Consider the following 17,858-nt stretch of genomic DNA (forward strand, 5'->3'; position numbering starts at 1 on the left):
GGTGTTTCATAAGAGGACGAAGCATATCGAGATCGATTGTCACCTTATTCGTGAAAGAGTCCAAGATGGCTCCATCAAACTTATTCATGTCCCCTCAAAGCACAACCTTGCTGATGTTCTCACAAAGCCCCTGTTTTCAAATCAATTTCATGAGTTAATCTCCAAGATGAATGTAAAAAAATTATACAGTTCATCTTGAGGGGGTGTATTAGGAATATTAGTATTTGGTTGTTGTAATTGGTTTCTGTTAGGTGTGTATTTTCTGTTGTGGTTTGGTTTGTACTCTTGGACTTTTGGTTATATAAGGTTTTCTTTCATTGTCTCGTGGGTATTCACTAATATAAGTAGAATGATTTTATTTTTGTTCTGAATTGTTAGTTTGGTAAATTATATGTGATTTCAGTTGAGAAATATTTGACCCAAAATTGGGTTTAGAGTTCTAATTAAATAATTTTACAAAATATATGGTTTAAAAAGTAATTTGTCCTAACACACATTCTAAACAAGTAATGAGACAAAACTATTAACCATTTGCTTATTGAATAATAATATACCGAAATAATACACTAAAACATTAAAACATTACACAAACCTAAAACATTAGGTCAACTAATGAGACACGGCTAGGTGCACATTTCATACTTTATAATGACTGAGATTGGTGGCGTGTACAAAAGGAATTTATACTAATACATCTTTTTCAACATAATCATTTGTTAACATTTTTACCCATTAATTTATAAATCAAATTAATCATTCATATACGCTTGAATAAACCACCCATATAAATATTAAATATAAATATTAAATATAAATTATTAAATATACATGACAAACTTGTGGTTGCTAAAAGGAAAAAGAACAAGAAAGTTCAAACAAGTCTAAGCATTATTTTTATTAATAACATATTAATCAATGTCAAGAGTTGACACAATTAAATTCCAAATTTAAGCATATATATATATATATATATATATATTTCAAAGAAGCAGATGAAAATGCTCCTCATTGGAAATGAGGTAGGCATTTTTTTAAATTTCTTTGGTTCTGCAACTAGTTGCCATTTTCTTCATGCACTCCACCCAGAGCTTGCTGCATAATTTTACAACAAAAGAGACAAATAAAACAAAGTCAGTAAGTTAAAAAAAAATTAACCACTGGAAAAAAAAATTACATTATAAGATGTTTGATCACCTGAAAGCATGACAAGGTAAATTGGGCATCATTGAATGAAATTTGGTGGTGCATAACAATTCTTATTCTGAAACCAAGACCAAAAACACTAAATGTTTTTACTACTAGTCTACATGTAATCAACCATCTAAATTGGAGCTTTGGTAATGTCAAAAAACAGACCTGGATGAGCTCTCTTGCATCATAAATATGCCATGCTCTTCTAGCTTCTTGCGAAGCTTTTCTGCATTCAACTTCGAGTGTTTGAGTATTTCGATGAATATCTGTTGAAAAATGAATAAAAAAATATGTCAGATGGTAATGAAAATGCTGCCAAACATGGCAACATTTAGAAATTTTGGTAATGAAAATGGCTCACCATGTTGGTCTCTACTGAATCAACATCCACCTCTAGTCCTTCCACCTTACTCAGCCCATCTAAGCTCACAAGATCATCCATTGGTTAAAGTAAATATAAGCTAATTGGGATAAGTAAATAACTTAGTTAGTACTGATTAATATTATATCAACCTGCCAAAAACTTGGTTTTCTTGTGATCAGACTCTAGTTTCGCAACATTCTCTTGCACAGCAACCAAAGCGGCGGCACAAAGAACGCCAACCTGTCTCATTCCTCCACCTAGAGTTTTTCTCAACCTTCTAGCCTATGTAAGAACCAAGTTTATTATGATTAAAAAGATTTCATTCATTCATTCATAACTAGTCCTGGTTATTCGAAACTTAATTATGTTCTTCTTACCTTGTTGATAAAGCTCTGGGAACCAACAATGATAGTCCCAACTGGAGCTCCCAGACCTTTTGATAGACATACCTGCTTAGTTCACAGATTTGAGACTAGTTAGTACTGCAACATAGTTTACTCAAACCATAAAAACAAAAACAATTCTTTTATAAATCAGTCATTAAAAACCAAAAAGAACTAGATAAGTAAGAACGCCATTGTTGGAAATCATACCGAAACAGAATCAGCTGCTTGCACAAGCCTGCTGACAGGAACACCAAGTGCCTGTGAACAAATCATTTTCCATTAGAGTTATAAGACATTATTTTTTAGAACAAAATGCAAGATCATACATTTTTAGCAACAAGCTAATTGTTTGAGAATCAATGATGAAAACCATGCCATTTAAATAAATGGAAATCATAGACAAAAGTTGACAATGAAAATCTATTCTTAAAGGATCAACAATTTATAGCTCGAGGATTAAATTCATCACCAAATTTCAATGTTGGGAAATACCTTTCTGAAATTTTAAAGGATCAGTTAGTTATAACTCAAGTTTTGAAGTGATCATTATCAACTGAATTGTAACACCATCATAGATTTTCAAGAGTGCCAACCAACTTACTATTTCTAAGTGTTTAGTAAAGAGAATGTATAAAGGAAAAGTTTACTCACAACTGCTGCATTGAAAATTCGGGCTCCGTCGATATGAAGCTTCAAACCATGCTTCTTAGCTACCTCTCCCACTCTGTCTGTATATTCTACAGAGAGCACTCTACCACCAGTGCTGCATTTCAGAAATATCCCATTGGGAGATTTCCAAGACAGCTTGAGAAGTTAGCTCATATTGTTTGCTAAAGATATCCAAGAGATAATTTGGAAAGAAAACACAACCAACTAAACTTTATCCAAGAATGGCATCTTATTTTGACAAAAGAAGAAGTCATTAAAGTTTAAAGAGTGGCTAGGACATCTGAATTATCACAGCCATCTATCTAAACAATTAATTGGGTGAAGTGAAGCATATTTGTCGTATATGACACTAGAATTAATATATTTAAGAGTGAGAAAGATTGCAGGGTTCCTTTTATAAGGATAATAAAAACTCCAAATGAGTACTATTTAAGACTTGTTGAAGCTCAAACATACCAAATATATATTATAAATATAATCATTTCAGTTCCTCAGCACATATTGACCACAAGTGAAAAGCAGTGCAGTGATAGCTTAGCCATTTGGCAACATGTGACAGCATTAAAATACAACACCAGTACCAACTCTAAAGTTTATCATTATAATAAGACCAGGCATTGGAAAATCTGCCAACAGGGTATTATAATATGTATATATAATTTAAGAAAAAACCTATATTATAGTATGAGTTCAGACAAAAAATGAAGATCCTTACTTTCCATGTGTATTTTCCAAGCAGATGAGCCTTGTAGTTGGGTAGACAAGCTCTCCTTTGGGGTCTCTAATGGAGGCCTCGATTGCATCAATATCCATAGTTCCATCAGCATTGTTCTTGACTGTTCTGGGATGAACCCCACCAATGGTTGAAATGCCTCCATTCTCATAAATATGAATATGGGAATTGTGTCCAAGAATGACTTCACTCCCCCTTATGTCACAATGAACAAGAACACTAATTAGGTTCCCCATAGTCCCTGAGGGAACAAAAAGTGCAGCTTCTTTGTCCATCATCTTTGCCATTTCTGATTCCAATCGAAACGCAGTCGGGTCATTTCCCAAAACGTCGTCGTCCACTTCAGCCGTAGCCATGGCAGCTCGCATTGTTTCGGTTGGTTTGGTCACTGTGTCAGACCGGAGATCCACTCTTCTTGTCACCATTTTCACTGATACAAATTCTAACAAAGGAAACATATTAACTTGTTAATATAAACCCAAAAAATATTTCATTTGGCTACGAGTGCGACCCACCAAGACCAAGATGATGAATCGTTATTTAAGAAGTAGAATTGTAAAGAAAATAGAAGAAAGTTGAGATCTTTCCTATGACAAATACAGGGGTAAGGACCTGTTTGGTAATAATAATTTTCATAGCTACCGTGTACATCTTATCTTGGAACTATTCTTAAGGAAAACGAAAACTAATGTACCAAAACTCAAAACTCATTCCAAAAACCAAAGTTATGAAGAATGAAGAATCAGTTTACCATACCAAATTCTGCATAAAATTACAAAAATGAAGAAACTTTCTACAAGGACTAAGCGTATTAATTTAGAGGAATTATGCTCAAAACCCAGAAAGTATAATACAAAACTCAGATAAAATGACCAGAGAGTGAGAAGAACAAAAATAACATGTAAGAATAGACTGCATGCAAAAATAAAACTAAAGCTACCACCTAAAACAACTTGGAAAAACTCTTAGGGTTATCAACACAAACAGTTTATAAACAGTTTGGTTAAGTTTTCTAAACATGCTAAAGCACTTTTTGATAGTGTGAATACCTCCTTAAAAAAATTTGTTAATCATTATTTAAAGATAAAAAAGCTTAATTAAACAGGCAACAAACTCACCTTTTGATAAACTCAAACTTTTTCTTCAGTTAATAGGAGAGTCTACAAGAGTTTGCTGCCTGTGAACAAAGAACCCAAAGAAAGCACTATTTATCAAGAAAACTCCAAAAGAACCACTAAAATTCACCCAACTTTTTGCTACTTATTATGTGTGTATAGCCTAAGTTGGCCACTTATTAGTAGTCCATGCAGTGGACAAAGCAACACCCAGAAAAGTTAAAGGACAAGTGGAATCTTAAAGCTAAAAAAATGATGAGATAAAACAAACCAAATAAGAAAAGGAAAGCATAGAATCACAAGAAAAAGAATGAAATCTCAAGTGGTGTCACTCACACAAAAAAAGAAGATTAAAGCCTACATACAATTAGTGTGGCACTTATAGACACATCAATATCTATTCCGACCTCTCTTTTCTTGTCCCTTTTCCACTGTTCTTTTTTTATATATTTTTGGTATTGACTAGTAATATATATTCATCAATCATCATCAACCAAACTATTGTTATGTCATTATATGTAAACACATTCATTTAAAATCTGAATATTCTAGTAAAACTATTGTATCATTTTGTGTTAGATTCCGGCCCCCCACCCTCCCTGATTTTGTTTTATTTCAATTCTCTGGTTTGATTTTTTTTTAGCAGGATCCACAGTGGTCCAACTTGATTTTTTTTTTCAATGGGGGAGAGAGTCTTACTTTTTCTTCACGTTCTCATGCTGTGAAACAGTACTTTATTTTTTGAGACAAGACTACAAAGGTCGTCGTCGTTACATAGTTGTATATGGAATCAGCATCATCACTATCGACCACTATGGAATCCTTACGCTTAATAAAGACCTCACAAACATTTGTGTACATACATATATGATGACACGTTGATAAATATGGACCAGTTCATACAAACATAGATAGATATATATGTATATTAAAAATAAAACACATAATAGAAGATAAAAAAATATATGTTAGAAAATGAAAGCCGTACCTTGTTTATGAATGTTAAAAGCCTTGAAGGTGTGAGAGAAGAGAGAGTGTGTTAGATAAGAAGAGGAAGAAGGTATTTATGGGAGTGCTGCTAAGCTCAGCTCAGTGCATGACGCATGAGCTTAATCCATCAAGAAAAGAAAAGAGTTCAAAATGGTTTTTTGGGGCTGCTTAGTTGGAATTGTTATCTCTGAGGACCTAAATTTAATTAATTATTTAGTTCAATAGAGATGAAATGTATTTGGAGATAGATATGCATTTAGTTCAATTTTGCTTTTGACACATAAGAGACACGACACTACTTTGGACTTGTCCATCCATTTCTGGTTTATTGGCCCACATATAATTGTGTTGTTCGAAACAATTTTTATTAAAAGAAAAAAATAAGACTTTTTTTAAGTCTCACAATGGGGTGTCGATCCACTTACCAATATAATGGGGCTTACTTTTTGAAGGAAAAAAAAGCTTATGATAAGATAAGAAAAAATTGAATTCATCCACCTAATTATTTCCCATAACCCTAAATGTAAGACAAAAATGTATGATTTTATATCAATTTTTTTCTCTTATATTTCTTACTCCAATCAAATTACATCACGTCTATTCTAATATTAATGATTAGCAACTATACATATACATATATATATACATTAATATTTGCATACAGGGCTTTCACTAACAATACTATCCAAAACTAACTTTTTTAATACATGATGGCTGATAAAATTTGAATCCAAATTGATGTCTTGTGACAAGTACTATTCATGTGCTCAAACTCCATCTCGATTAGGATACCTGACTCGATGGTAGAACAAAATTTGACTAGTATTAGGCAATATTAAACAATTAGAAAAAGATGTGACAATAATATCAATACAAAATCCTCGAGGAAGAGATGCAATTACACAAAGATTTCCTCACTCTAATAATAGTTGCACCGCACAAATGGTCGGTCAATTACCAGATATAACATTTTCAAATGTCCAAACTGAGTAAAATAGACCATTTACCATTTTTTTTTCCTTCCCTTCTGATAAAAACAATGAATGGATGCCTAAAGTTCTTTAGAACAGTTTCAAACATCTCATGAAGCTTCGGCCAGCTGACCAACGATTTGTTCGGAAACACTGATGTTCATACAATAACCTCTGGCAAGCAATACCATTTCTCACTTTCCAATTCAAACCATCTATCCCTCATTTTGAGTTATTTTTCTCAACAATTCCCATCCAAATTTAGACTGCATGCCATTGAAATTCAACAAGTGAGGATTCTTATTGACAAGAGTTAACCAAGCTACTTCACATCTCCCTGCCATTACCAGAAACCTCCTTGGCATCTCCAACAAAACCACCATCACTGGCAGTTTCTGGAATGCTGCTTTCCTGTATTGTTGCATTTTGCTGATTCTTGACATCCTTGGTTATCTCATCCGTGGTCATGTCATCATTGGCCACTTCATCAACAGAGTTTTGTGCCACTTTCTTTTCCTCAGCGACCACCTCGCTCAAACCGTCTCCCATGCCATTCGGAATGGAGAGTTGACTGTTAGAACCATTTCCTTCTACCACTGTCAAGTGCTCTCCATCTGCAGCAGGAGGTATTTTATCATGAGCTGCGGGAGATTGAGCATGCTCTTGAATAGATTCCGTTTGCTGACTAGCATTTTCATCGCGAGATGGGTCGATGGACATAGCACTACCAACCTCATCTGAGGCAACTGTTAACCCAGAATCCTCTGTGCTCTGTTCAACAGATTGATTTACTGCGGATTCAGCTAACTCAGTCTCGCAATTATTTGCTGCTATCTCTTCTTGCTTTTGTGCTATCTCTTCTTGCTTTTGTGCTTGCACTCTGAATTCATCCATTTGGTGCCGTGTCCTTTCTAGCTCCTCTAACAGATCTCCATACCGCTTTTGTAAAGTTCGCTCAAGCTCCTTCTGCTTCTTAACCTCTTCCCAGATATTATTAATCCGATGTGATGCTGCTAATTGCTCTTGCTTTTGTAAAGCTTGGAAGCACTCGAGTTCTTTTGCAGCAGTATCCATTTGTTTGAAAGTCTCCTCAATTTGTGGCCAAAGACTCTTTTTAGCCCGCAACTAAACAGCAGATATGAACACTAGTTAGTAACCAACCTAAACATCTGTTCACTTTTTTTCTTCACCCAGGGAAATCTATACTTTGGTAATGCATAAAACAGACAACAGAAAAAATGAACTTATTTAAACAGAAAACTTAATAATTGAAAACCCCAGTCAATCTACAATCCTAAGCAAGTCAATTCAATTACTTATTCAACAAAGTTGATGTTGGGCAGAAGTGGACATTGCCACAAAATGTCCCATTGACCATGCTTTCACATTGAAAAATTATGCCAGAAATAAGATGCAAAAGCTAAGCCAGACATAAACATACCTCATAACCATCAGTGAGAATTTTAGTCTTCTTTTCAAGGTTTGCTGCCTTCTTGATATCATCTTCCACATTCTTTCTGACGTTTTCATACTCATTCTGCAAGGCAGCAAGTTTCTCCATGTTTCCAGCGACACTCGATAGGCCATAAGCATTACGGGTAGGAAAGTACATGAGATCATTTAAACATGTATTGTGTGCATCCACAAACTCATCGAGTGATTCACTTTCATGTCCCATTGCTACACGAAGATACCCAGCCTCTTCCTTGATGAAATTATCAGCCTGATAGCAAAATCATATTTTACCATTATAATAATGCAAATGAGTAGTTCTCACTAGAATGCTCAAGAGGATCATGCGAAGCAGCTATATTGAAATAAGACTATATTCAAAATATAAATGGAAGAAATGGAAAAGGAGGGTGATGAGGTGCTTGGCTTGCTGACACATTGATTCTCATAGAGCACATACTCATGCCTCAAACAAATCCACTATTAAAATCCTGCTAGAATTTTATGGAAGATAACCAAACTACTGTATCCAGTTGATATACCATCAAATAAGTCGGTTTATTTTAAAAAAAAAACAGAAAATGGAATCAGAATTGACCATTTCAAAATGTGCAATTAGAAACAATAAGCTGGTGATTTTCAAAATTTACTGCCTTTTAAATAAAGCTTCAGAGAAATTTATGTCTTCTTCGTGTTTTAAAATGCTAATAAAGGTGCATATTGAATGAGAGAGAGCAGGACATGACTAGAGAATCTACAACAGAGCACAAGAATATAAAGATACCTCTCTCAGCTCATCTTCTTCAAAATCTTCTATCTCTGGGACGGGAGCAGCAGAACCATTTGCAGAGCGCCTTGCACCTTTCTTTTTCTCTTTGTTCACCTTTTCATTCAGTGGATACTTAGCATTATCATGCTCTAGCAATGTCAGAAGCTCTTTTCTTATCATTTCATCAGCCTGTTCTATTACTGTAGGAGGCACAAAAGAACTCTTGTCTCCATCTGCTCTCATCAAGGAATTTTTAATTAATTCCAGTGAAGCAGCAGGAGGTCTAGGAAGCTCCCTCTGAAGCACTTTGGATCTTTTCTTAAGTAATGCTTGCAGTCGTGCTTCTTCTGCAGCCTTTTCTCTAGCTAGCCTGTCAGACATATCTTCTTCGATATTTTGTTCTGGTTCTTCATTATCTTCTGGACCAGGCTGCACAACTAACTGATACTCATTCTTTGGTTGTGATAGATTGCTAAGGCCTGAAATTAAGTTTCTTCTCATATCAGCCTGTCTCCGTAGCTCAAGTTTTGAACTTTCATGGAGCTCCATATCTTCATTGATGCGGAGTTCATCCCTAATCGGAGTACCCTTTGGTGTCATACCAAAAGAATAGCCATCTCTGGTTGGTGTCATACCAATTCTAGGAGTAAGGCCCGCAGCTCCAGGTGTTGCAGATGGAGTTAGCATTGGGTTTGGCGTTTGGATCTCCTTCTTCTTAGGGGTGACCCCTGAAAAATCTGAAGGATGCAACTCTGGATTCTCCCCACCTAACAATGGTGTTTGAGACTCCCTCAACCTTGCCAAGTTTTCTGCTTCCATCATGATAGCATCACCCTTACCAGCAGGCGTTCTTTGTGGAGTTCGTAAAGGAGTGACTCCCTGTCGGGGTGTCTGACCATAATTTGCAAGTAGAGCACGTGTTGCACCATTCCCATCAGTGAGATCCTCCCCACCAGCAAGAAGATCACTAGCATAACCAATCTTTGCAATCTCTTCCAGTTCATGGTCTGAAATTTGGGGAGCAGGAAGCATCAGCTTTGACCTCTTCCTAACTGCTTCGGGATCATTCAATTTGTTGGCTTGCAATATGGCCGATGGGGCATCCTGCCTTTCTGCAATTTTATTCTTCGCAATGTCTTGCTTTCTCATCTGTGCTTCCACATCAATTCTTCTTTTTCCTTCGAGTTCCTCTATAGTGGTTGGGAAACTGGGTTGTTCAACAGTTCTGTCTTCTTCAGTAACATCATAGAAACCTGGAGGAGGCTTCTTTTCAAAGGGAATTTCTGCATTGTAGTCTATTCCCTTCCTTTTCCTCTTCCGCTGCCTAGTGTCAATCCCAGCAGCCTTTAATTCTCTCCTTTTCTGTAAAGAAGCAAGCCTTCTTGCCTCTTCAAGCTGCTTCTCCCTGGCTTTCCTTTTTGCCTTCTTACCCCTTGTGTTTGCTAACCGAGCTCGTGCCTCCGAAAGCATTTCCTTCTCATCCTCATCCATATCAACAGGATCTGGCCGTGCAGGCTTTGACTCGGGGTTTGGATCAATCTCTCCAGGACGCAATTTCCGTGGATCATCACCAGGTTCATAGTTGTCATCCTTAACACAAGCAGCATCAAGAAGCTTCTCATACCGCTCAAGGCACTGGGATGGAGTACGGCCAACAATTGGAGCAATAGTTCTCCACTGCGTGGGCATGAGCTTGGCAAGATGAAGCAGTTTCTCATCCTCTTCCCTTGTCCACTCGGTCTACAAAATTAATTCAAATTAAAACATCAGTTGAATTGCACTCATAAATGGACAAGTGTATTCCAGATATAAAGACAGCATAATTGGTTCAGAATAGCTCTTTTGAATGAGAACGTAGAAAGTAACTATTTCCAAGGAAATTAACATAGCATTAAATAAAATCATAACCCATTTAATTGATCATGGAATATATAAGAAAAGAATACTCTGGTCTTCTAATTCTTAAAAATTTCGTCAAGGTGTGCTCTCATTTTAACAAGTGCAAAAAGCACAATGTAAAACTTGAGGTCGAATAGAGAGTTACTGCCGCAAATTATGCAATACAAGAATAAAAACTTCAAGAACTAACTCTTAGCTCAAATCTAAAGAGTGCAGAACAGTAAGAAATGCTAAATTTTGGGTCAAAAACATTCATTTACTACTCTATTCATCCATTAAAAAAAAGAGCATAAGTTCCTAACGGAAGAAGAGGAAGAAATAAAAATACCTTTTTGATGGAAGGATCAAGCCACTCGTACCAGCGAGCCTTACACTGCTTGGCGGATTTGCGAACCAAAAGCGAAGAGATTCGAGCCCACTGATTCTTTCCATACTTCATAACCGCGGCTTTAAGGATCTCATCCTCGGTGTTCTTCCAAACACCACCCTTGATCATAATCCTCATCTTGGCCCCTTTTTTAGAAAAACCCTCGCACTGCTATTCTGGGGAGAAGAACAAACATTAAAGGGGAAAACCCTAGCTTTCTGAAAGAGCTAGAATCAGAGACAGAGAAGAGTCGATTAAACCCTAGCGTTTCGGTGTGTTCGTTGTTTGTCTCCACAGTGTGTCTGTCCCGATTTGTGAGGGTTTTCTCTTATCTCTCTCGTCTCGGTCTCTCTCGCCTTTATTATTAATTAATTTTTTATGTTATATTGTTCACTATTGATGTATTAGCTCAAATATTATATTTTTGTCCAAAAAAAAATCCTTTAATATAAATAAAAGGAATTTAGGAAATATTTCTCTATTTTCATTTTTTTTATCTAAATTACATTGATTAAAACATCAATTACATGGTGTATGATTGTTCTACACAACAAAATTTTATTCATTAAGTACAAATTTAGTGAGATTATCAGCTATAGTTGATATAAATTAAAAATACATAATAAATAAATATAGAATATTTATGTCAAACATAAACAATAAAATTCACTTTTAAATTTATTTATAATTGACACAAATTCAATTATATGCAATGGGAATTGTGTTATGTTTGCCATCAAATATATCAAGCATTTGATTGCTAGGTTACCACTCGATATCATTACCGGTGCGAACATGCAGTTTTTCAGAACCCAATGGTGTGTGGACCTATTCTTTCAGACATTGGCACCATGATGATATTTTTTTGTATATGGTTCAATTGGTGAACATTATTTTTTTGTACATACTCGAAAAAAATATCACTATTTTTCTACATCGATCTGCCTCGATATAACTCGATTAAACTCGACCCAAAATTTTCACTAATATTAAAAAATACAACGAAAATCACATAAATGTGTCTGCCTCGACAAAAATCGATAGGTCAAACAAACCGCCTCGATGGGCGTCGACAACACCATCTAAGGACCTTCAAAATGTTAAAATAAATCTGCCTCGACAGGTCTCGATGGGGCCAAATCAAGTTATGAACATAGCAGCCTCAATGCTACCTCGACAGGCCCCGATGGGGCCAAATCAAGTTATATACATAGCGGCTTCGATGGGTCTCGATGCTACCTTGACAGACATCGATAGACATCATCAAGTTATGAACATAGCGGCCTCGATGGGCCTTGATGATACATCGATAGACCTAGATAGACATCGAGGCGTGTCGAGGCCCCATCGAGACGTGTCGAGGCCTGTCGAGGCAAATAGGGAAAAAATTGCTAAGTTTTTTTCCATTTAGATCAAAACCAACAAAATAACAGTAGAAGAACCCGAATGATATAACAACAATATCCCAGTGACATCAATTCATACACTAGGAGTTTGCATAACACGATAATGTGATGATAGACAAGTGAGTAAGTAGTCAACAACATATTGATAAGACAATGTTTAAAGCCTAGCATTACATGGATTCCTATTGTGCTCACTGCCACCACATCTGCTACACTTACATGGCTGGACGACCGTTTCCCCGCTAGAAAGATAGCAGTTGTTCTTCGACCTACCCAATTTCTTCTTCTCCGGCCTTCCTACATGATTTTTCTCAACAGGGACGCCGACAACCATATCTTTGATGTGATCAGGGATCACTCATTCATCATCGTTATTGTTTAGCGCCTAAAATGTGCATCCACTAAGCAATGGTTGTAGTGTAGATGAACGGTCAATTCCACAAGGAGGTAACTAAGAACAAAAACATTAGTAGAAAAAATAAACACAAAAGATTAGTACAAAGTGATGGAAATGGAGATTTGAGATTTTTTTGTTATATTTTTTACGAAATGATAAAATGAGACAAGTGAAAAAGAAAAACAAGATGTAATCAAGAGTTGAAAAGTAGAAAGGTTTCAATAATCATCCATATGCTTGTTTAGTTACTTAGTTACTTGATTTACAAAACTACATAAGTAAATAGTTCACATCCCAACATTTACTTAGAAAATCTAACATTAAAGTCCATATTTTTTTCTAACAAAAGTCAATTTGAGTTATAAAGTTTTTTACTTTAGAGTACAATACTAATCTTATAAAAAATCTAAAAATGACAAAATACCCAAAGACAATAATGTAATAGAAGATTAGACATCAAATTATGTATTAATATTACTTTTACTAATTATAAACACATAGAAAGAGCATGACTAATCATATATACTATTAGCACAAGTAAATAAAGATGAGATTGAAATAACATAAACAACTAAAATGCATTATATTAAGAATATAGCAAATCAAAATAACAAAATAACATCATTAGCATATGGAATCATCTCTAATCTTCATAGAAAGATTAGACCATTATGCTCATAATGCTTACAAAATTCTAAGAAGAAAGTTAGTAGAAATTTTGTTATAGTTTATCTACTCTCCAAAATTACATACCAAATGTGAAAGAATAATCTCTGTTTATAGAACAAGAAAATGACTAAAAATAAATTAAACTACAAATGAGATTTACAAAATAAATTTGAAATATTAATAATAAAATATGATTTTAAAAAATCAAATCTTATTATTAATATTAATCTAGCTATGTTAGTAAATGATTATCATGCCCAATTTTATAAATAAACACAAAATGTGAGTTTTAAAACTCAAAATAAATAGGTAAAAAGCACCCAAAATGGGCTGTCAACACAATGTGGCAACTGGTGGCATTGACCAACTTGCAGCCAGTAGAAAAATGCCATCTGGCGCATGCTTAGAGCTGAAGGCAGGGGTTGGACCAGTGGGGAGGCGACACTTGGATGCTGAGCAGCTAAGGAGAGGACCCTGTTTGACCGGGTCAACATGCGGACTGGGCCAGGCGTGGGGCTGCACTTGGGCCTACTCCTGCTGGGCTTGGACCACAAAAATGCCAACTTTTCATTCTTTTCTCCAATTTCAACTATTTTATTATTCTTTCTTTTTATTAATGTTCAAAATGCAATTTATTTCTTGAAAATTAAACAAAAATTAAATTAAAATTAATATTTTTAATTATAAAATATATTACAATAAATTCATGAAAATATTAATTAAAACTTAATTTATTTTACACTTTAAAACTGATAAATTGACATTTTTTAGCACTAATCACATCCCTCGACTAGTTTATTACTAGTCCCTAGCAATTCAAACTGAAAAGAAAATTATCAAGTTGAATAATCAAGTCAAACCAAGTAAAATCATCTAAGTATTTTTAAAGTATGAGCAAGAAATCAGAAATTACTATCTAAGCTACTTCAGTTGCAATTCTAGAGTTGTATGTGTGTGCACCAAACTATATTTTTTTTTATCGCAAGTCACAACACAAATAGTATCGAAACATCTCAAAAGTAAAAATGCCTCAACTCCAAATTTCTCACGGTCACTGAAAGAACTTTAATGGTATGGATAACACTATTGGAATTGGAAATGTAACAATTAACGCTCAAATGAGAGAAGATAATTTTTTAGGACAAACAATTTGAACAAACATTGATCAAAAGATAGATTAATCAATTAATTGGAATTCAAATGATATAAAAACTTTCAGGATTTACAAAACAACACTAGGAGCCAATAATGAAAAATAAAATACACAACCCTTTTTTTTAAAACATAAATTGAAAACAAATGTAGTAATGTTGGTATTTTTTATTTTTATTTTTACTTCAACAAAACTACAAAAGATGAAAAATGAGAAATGTTGCTCTTGTTCTTTTTTTTTTATTTATTTTTTTGATTTTTTTATATATATTTTATTTTTGATTTTTTTATAGTATTTATTTTTTTGATAATAGACAACATAAAAAATAAAGACAAAATACAAGAAAATGAAAAGATTACAACAAATGCTCATTCAAACAAAAATTATCCCTCCAGTAAATATCACGTTTTAAATCTCAAAAATTATTTTTTGTCAACTCAAATGATCAATAAAATTTCAAAAAGTTATTTTCTTAACTCTCACAACGATCGTGCCTTTAAATCATATAAAGTGTGATATGTCTTCATCGGCAGAGAGTTTCACCAAGAAATGAAAATCTTTAAACTTGAAATTTCTCTCAACTATTTGTGTTAACACCAATTTACCACATGTTTGGAAAGTGCATAAAAGAACTTTGAAAATCACTTCTTAATAGCTAAACATAATAAAAACTTACTCAAACCAACAAATTGTATTCATGCTCGAATAATTTTGAGAAAATTTAACTTAAAAATTCAACAAGACAATAAGATTCTCAAAATGAATGTCACCACCCCAACCAAAAACCAGACAGTGTCCTCGATGTCAAAATGAATATTTAATGAAAAAGATAGGGAAATATAACACATGGATGATGACAATGTCCATGAGGCGATAGTTGAAATAACCTGATAACAATACCCAAAACAAACAAAATACAAGAACAAAAAACATACAAAAAATAAAAGAAAGACAGAAAAATAAAAACAAACAAACCATTCAGAATTTCTAAGTGTATAAACTGGGTCCTTAAGAATGACCTCTTTAATGTGACTCACTCTTAATGTAATGCTTTAGTCTTTGGCCATTGACTTTAAAAATTCTCCCATCGGTTGGGTCCACGACCTCAACATAACTGTTGGGAAATTCTTGCTTCACTACAAATGGACCAGTCTATCGTGATCTCAGTTTACGGGGGTGCAAGTGTAAACGAGAATCATACAGATGCACTTTCTGATTTGTCTCAAAGTGTTTTCGTAGGATCTGTTTATCATGAGTGATTTTCAACTTCGCTTTATAGATCCTGGAATTGTTATATGCGTCGTTTCTCAACTCCTCAATTTCAGGCAATTGGAGTTTGCGATTGATACATGCGGCATTAAGATCAAAGTTGATGGCTTTGATAGCCCAATAAGCTTTATGCTCGAGCTCGACAGGTAAATGACATGCTTTTCCAAAGAGAAGCCGATGGGAGACATCCCAATATGGGATTTGAAAGCAGTGCGGTATGCCCAAAGAGCGTCTAAAAGACGTGTAGACCAATCTTTGCGGTCTAAATTTACCGTCTTTTCCAGAATGTGTTTTATCTCCTTATTAGCTAACTAAGCTTGGCCATTAGTCTGTGGATGATAGACATTTGCCACTTTATGAAGTACATCGTACTTGCACATAAGAGCTTCAAAATATCTGTTGCAAAAATGAGTGCCTTGATCACTGATGATAGCGCGAGGAGTACCGAACCTTGATAACATACATTTTCTTTCAAGAATTTGACAACTGTAGTGTTATCATTGGTTCGACAAGGTACGACCTCGACCCATTTTGAAACATAATCCACAGTGAGAATAATGTAAAGGTAGCCAAAAGAAGATGAAAATGGTCCTATAAAGTCTATCCCCCAACAATAAAATATTTCGATAACAAGAATTGGGTTCAAGGGTATCATGTGTCGACTAACAAGGAACCTAACTTTTGGCACCTTATACAAGAACAACAGAAATCATTGGTGTCTTTAAACAAATTGAGCTAGCAAAGACCGCTTTGTAAGATTTTTGCAGCAGTTTTCTTCATGGAGAAGTAACCACCACAAGTATCATTATGGCAAAAATTAAGCACACTAGACACCTCATTGTTAGGAATGCACCTTCGCATGATTTGGTCAGGACAATACTTGAATAAGTATGGGTCATCCCAAAAGAAATTTCGCACCTCGACTAGAAATTTGCGTTTATCTTGTGAACTCCACTCAGGAGGAAGTTCACATGTTATTAAGTAGTTCACAATGTGAGCATACCATGGTAACTTAGTAACAGAAAGTAATTTTTTATCGGGGAAATCATCATGAATAGGTGGGCCATTAGCGGGATCGCTGAATTCAAGTCGGGACAAGTGATCCGCATGACGTTTTCAATATCTTTCTTGTCCTTGATTGTAATATCAAAGAAAGGTGTAATGAACATTATATACATAAGACAATTGGCATATTATTACTTGCTATTTAACAAGTTTAATGTGCACTTTGAAGAAAACTCAATAATTATGGTCTTGATTCTTTGAAATACCAAAAGATAATATTAATTTGTGAATGTAAAATTATTTAACATTTGAACTACCGTAAAATTTCTTTATCGTTTTAATACTTTAAAGATAGCTCAAAATTTGCTTAATGTAATCATTTTACTTTCAAGTGAGTGAAGTCATTAGCAACAAGAAGGAAAGAAATAGAGACGGTTGATAGCCAAAAGGACTAGTGACAAATAACGCTAGTAGGAAGAAAAACGTTGAAATACCATTTAAACCAAACACACCAAAATTGACTAACTAGATTATCAATTATACAATTTTTATTTCATTAAAGTGCATTTTTTTTTCTTTTCCTTCAATGATCATAATAATTTGAATGTTAATGACATAATATGTAACTAATAAAATAACAAGAAATAGTGTTTAAATATCACAAATTCTTTTATATAATATATTATATTTTTCCCAAAATGTTTCAAACCTCAATAATATTAGTTAATTTAATAAAAGATTTTACTACTAGTTAAATATTTTGCCTATAATCACCGCTTGAAAGTCACTATTTATGATTTACCTATAATCTTTTCATGTTTATTGTAAATATACTTTTCAACCCACCAAAACAAACACTCCATAATTCATATCACCAGCACAGTATCGTCCAATGTTCACTGACACAAAGAAAACGAGTTGAAATGGTACCATTGTTACAAAAAAAAACTTTGGATGGATACTTGTTTAAATTATCAAACTCTAAAATAACATATCAAGAGTAATAAAACTTTATCTCAAAATTAAATTGATAAATAAGTAACACATTCTTAT

General features: G+C 34.3%; 2 protein-coding genes across 4 annotated transcripts; both read right to left on the reverse strand.

Moving 5' to 3' along the window:
- Nucleotides 1-870: 870 nt before the first annotated feature.
- On the reverse strand, nucleotides 871-5,626 carry LOC133790682 (low-specificity L-threonine aldolase 1-like). 3 transcript variants are annotated; one of them, XM_062228419.1, is made up of 11 exons: nucleotides 5,447-5,626; nucleotides 4,462-4,520; nucleotides 3,326-3,785; nucleotides 2,593-2,704; nucleotides 2,149-2,199; nucleotides 1,933-2,004; nucleotides 1,705-1,837; nucleotides 1,553-1,611; nucleotides 1,357-1,457; nucleotides 1,195-1,261; nucleotides 871-1,092 (listed from the first exon to the last, which is right to left on the reverse strand). In XM_062228419.1, the coding sequence occupies exons 3-11, from the start codon at nucleotides 3,766-3,768 to the stop codon at nucleotides 1,054-1,056; spliced, it is 1,077 nt and encodes a 358-aa protein (XP_062084403.1). In that variant the 5' UTR covers nucleotides 3,769-3,785; nucleotides 4,462-4,520; nucleotides 5,447-5,626; the 3' UTR covers nucleotides 871-1,053. The 3 variants fall into 3 exon arrangements, with proteins under 3 accessions (XP_062084403.1, XP_062084404.1, XP_062084402.1); XM_062228420.1 differs by lacking the exon at nucleotides 4,462-4,520; XM_062228418.1 differs by lacking the exon at nucleotides 5,447-5,626 and having other exon boundaries at nucleotides 4,462-4,668.
- Nucleotides 5,627-6,252: 626 nt separating this feature from the next.
- On the reverse strand, nucleotides 6,253-11,262 carry LOC133790689 (cell division cycle 5-like protein). Its single transcript, XM_062228426.1, has 4 exons — nucleotides 10,868-11,262; nucleotides 8,656-10,380; nucleotides 7,861-8,142; nucleotides 6,253-7,544 (listed from the first exon to the last, which is right to left on the reverse strand). Exons 1-4 carry the CDS (start codon nucleotides 11,042-11,044, stop codon nucleotides 6,747-6,749), a joined length of 2,982 nt encoding a protein of 993 aa, XP_062084410.1. The 5' UTR covers nucleotides 11,045-11,262; the 3' UTR covers nucleotides 6,253-6,746.
- Between the last annotated feature and the right edge of the window lie 6,596 nt (nucleotides 11,263-17,858).

The sequence above is a fragment of the Humulus lupulus genome, chromosome 7 (genome assembly GCF_963169125.1).
Source record: "Humulus lupulus chromosome 7, drHumLupu1.1, whole genome shotgun sequence".
Lineage (NCBI taxonomy): Eukaryota > Viridiplantae > Streptophyta > Magnoliopsida > Rosales > Cannabaceae > Humulus > Humulus lupulus.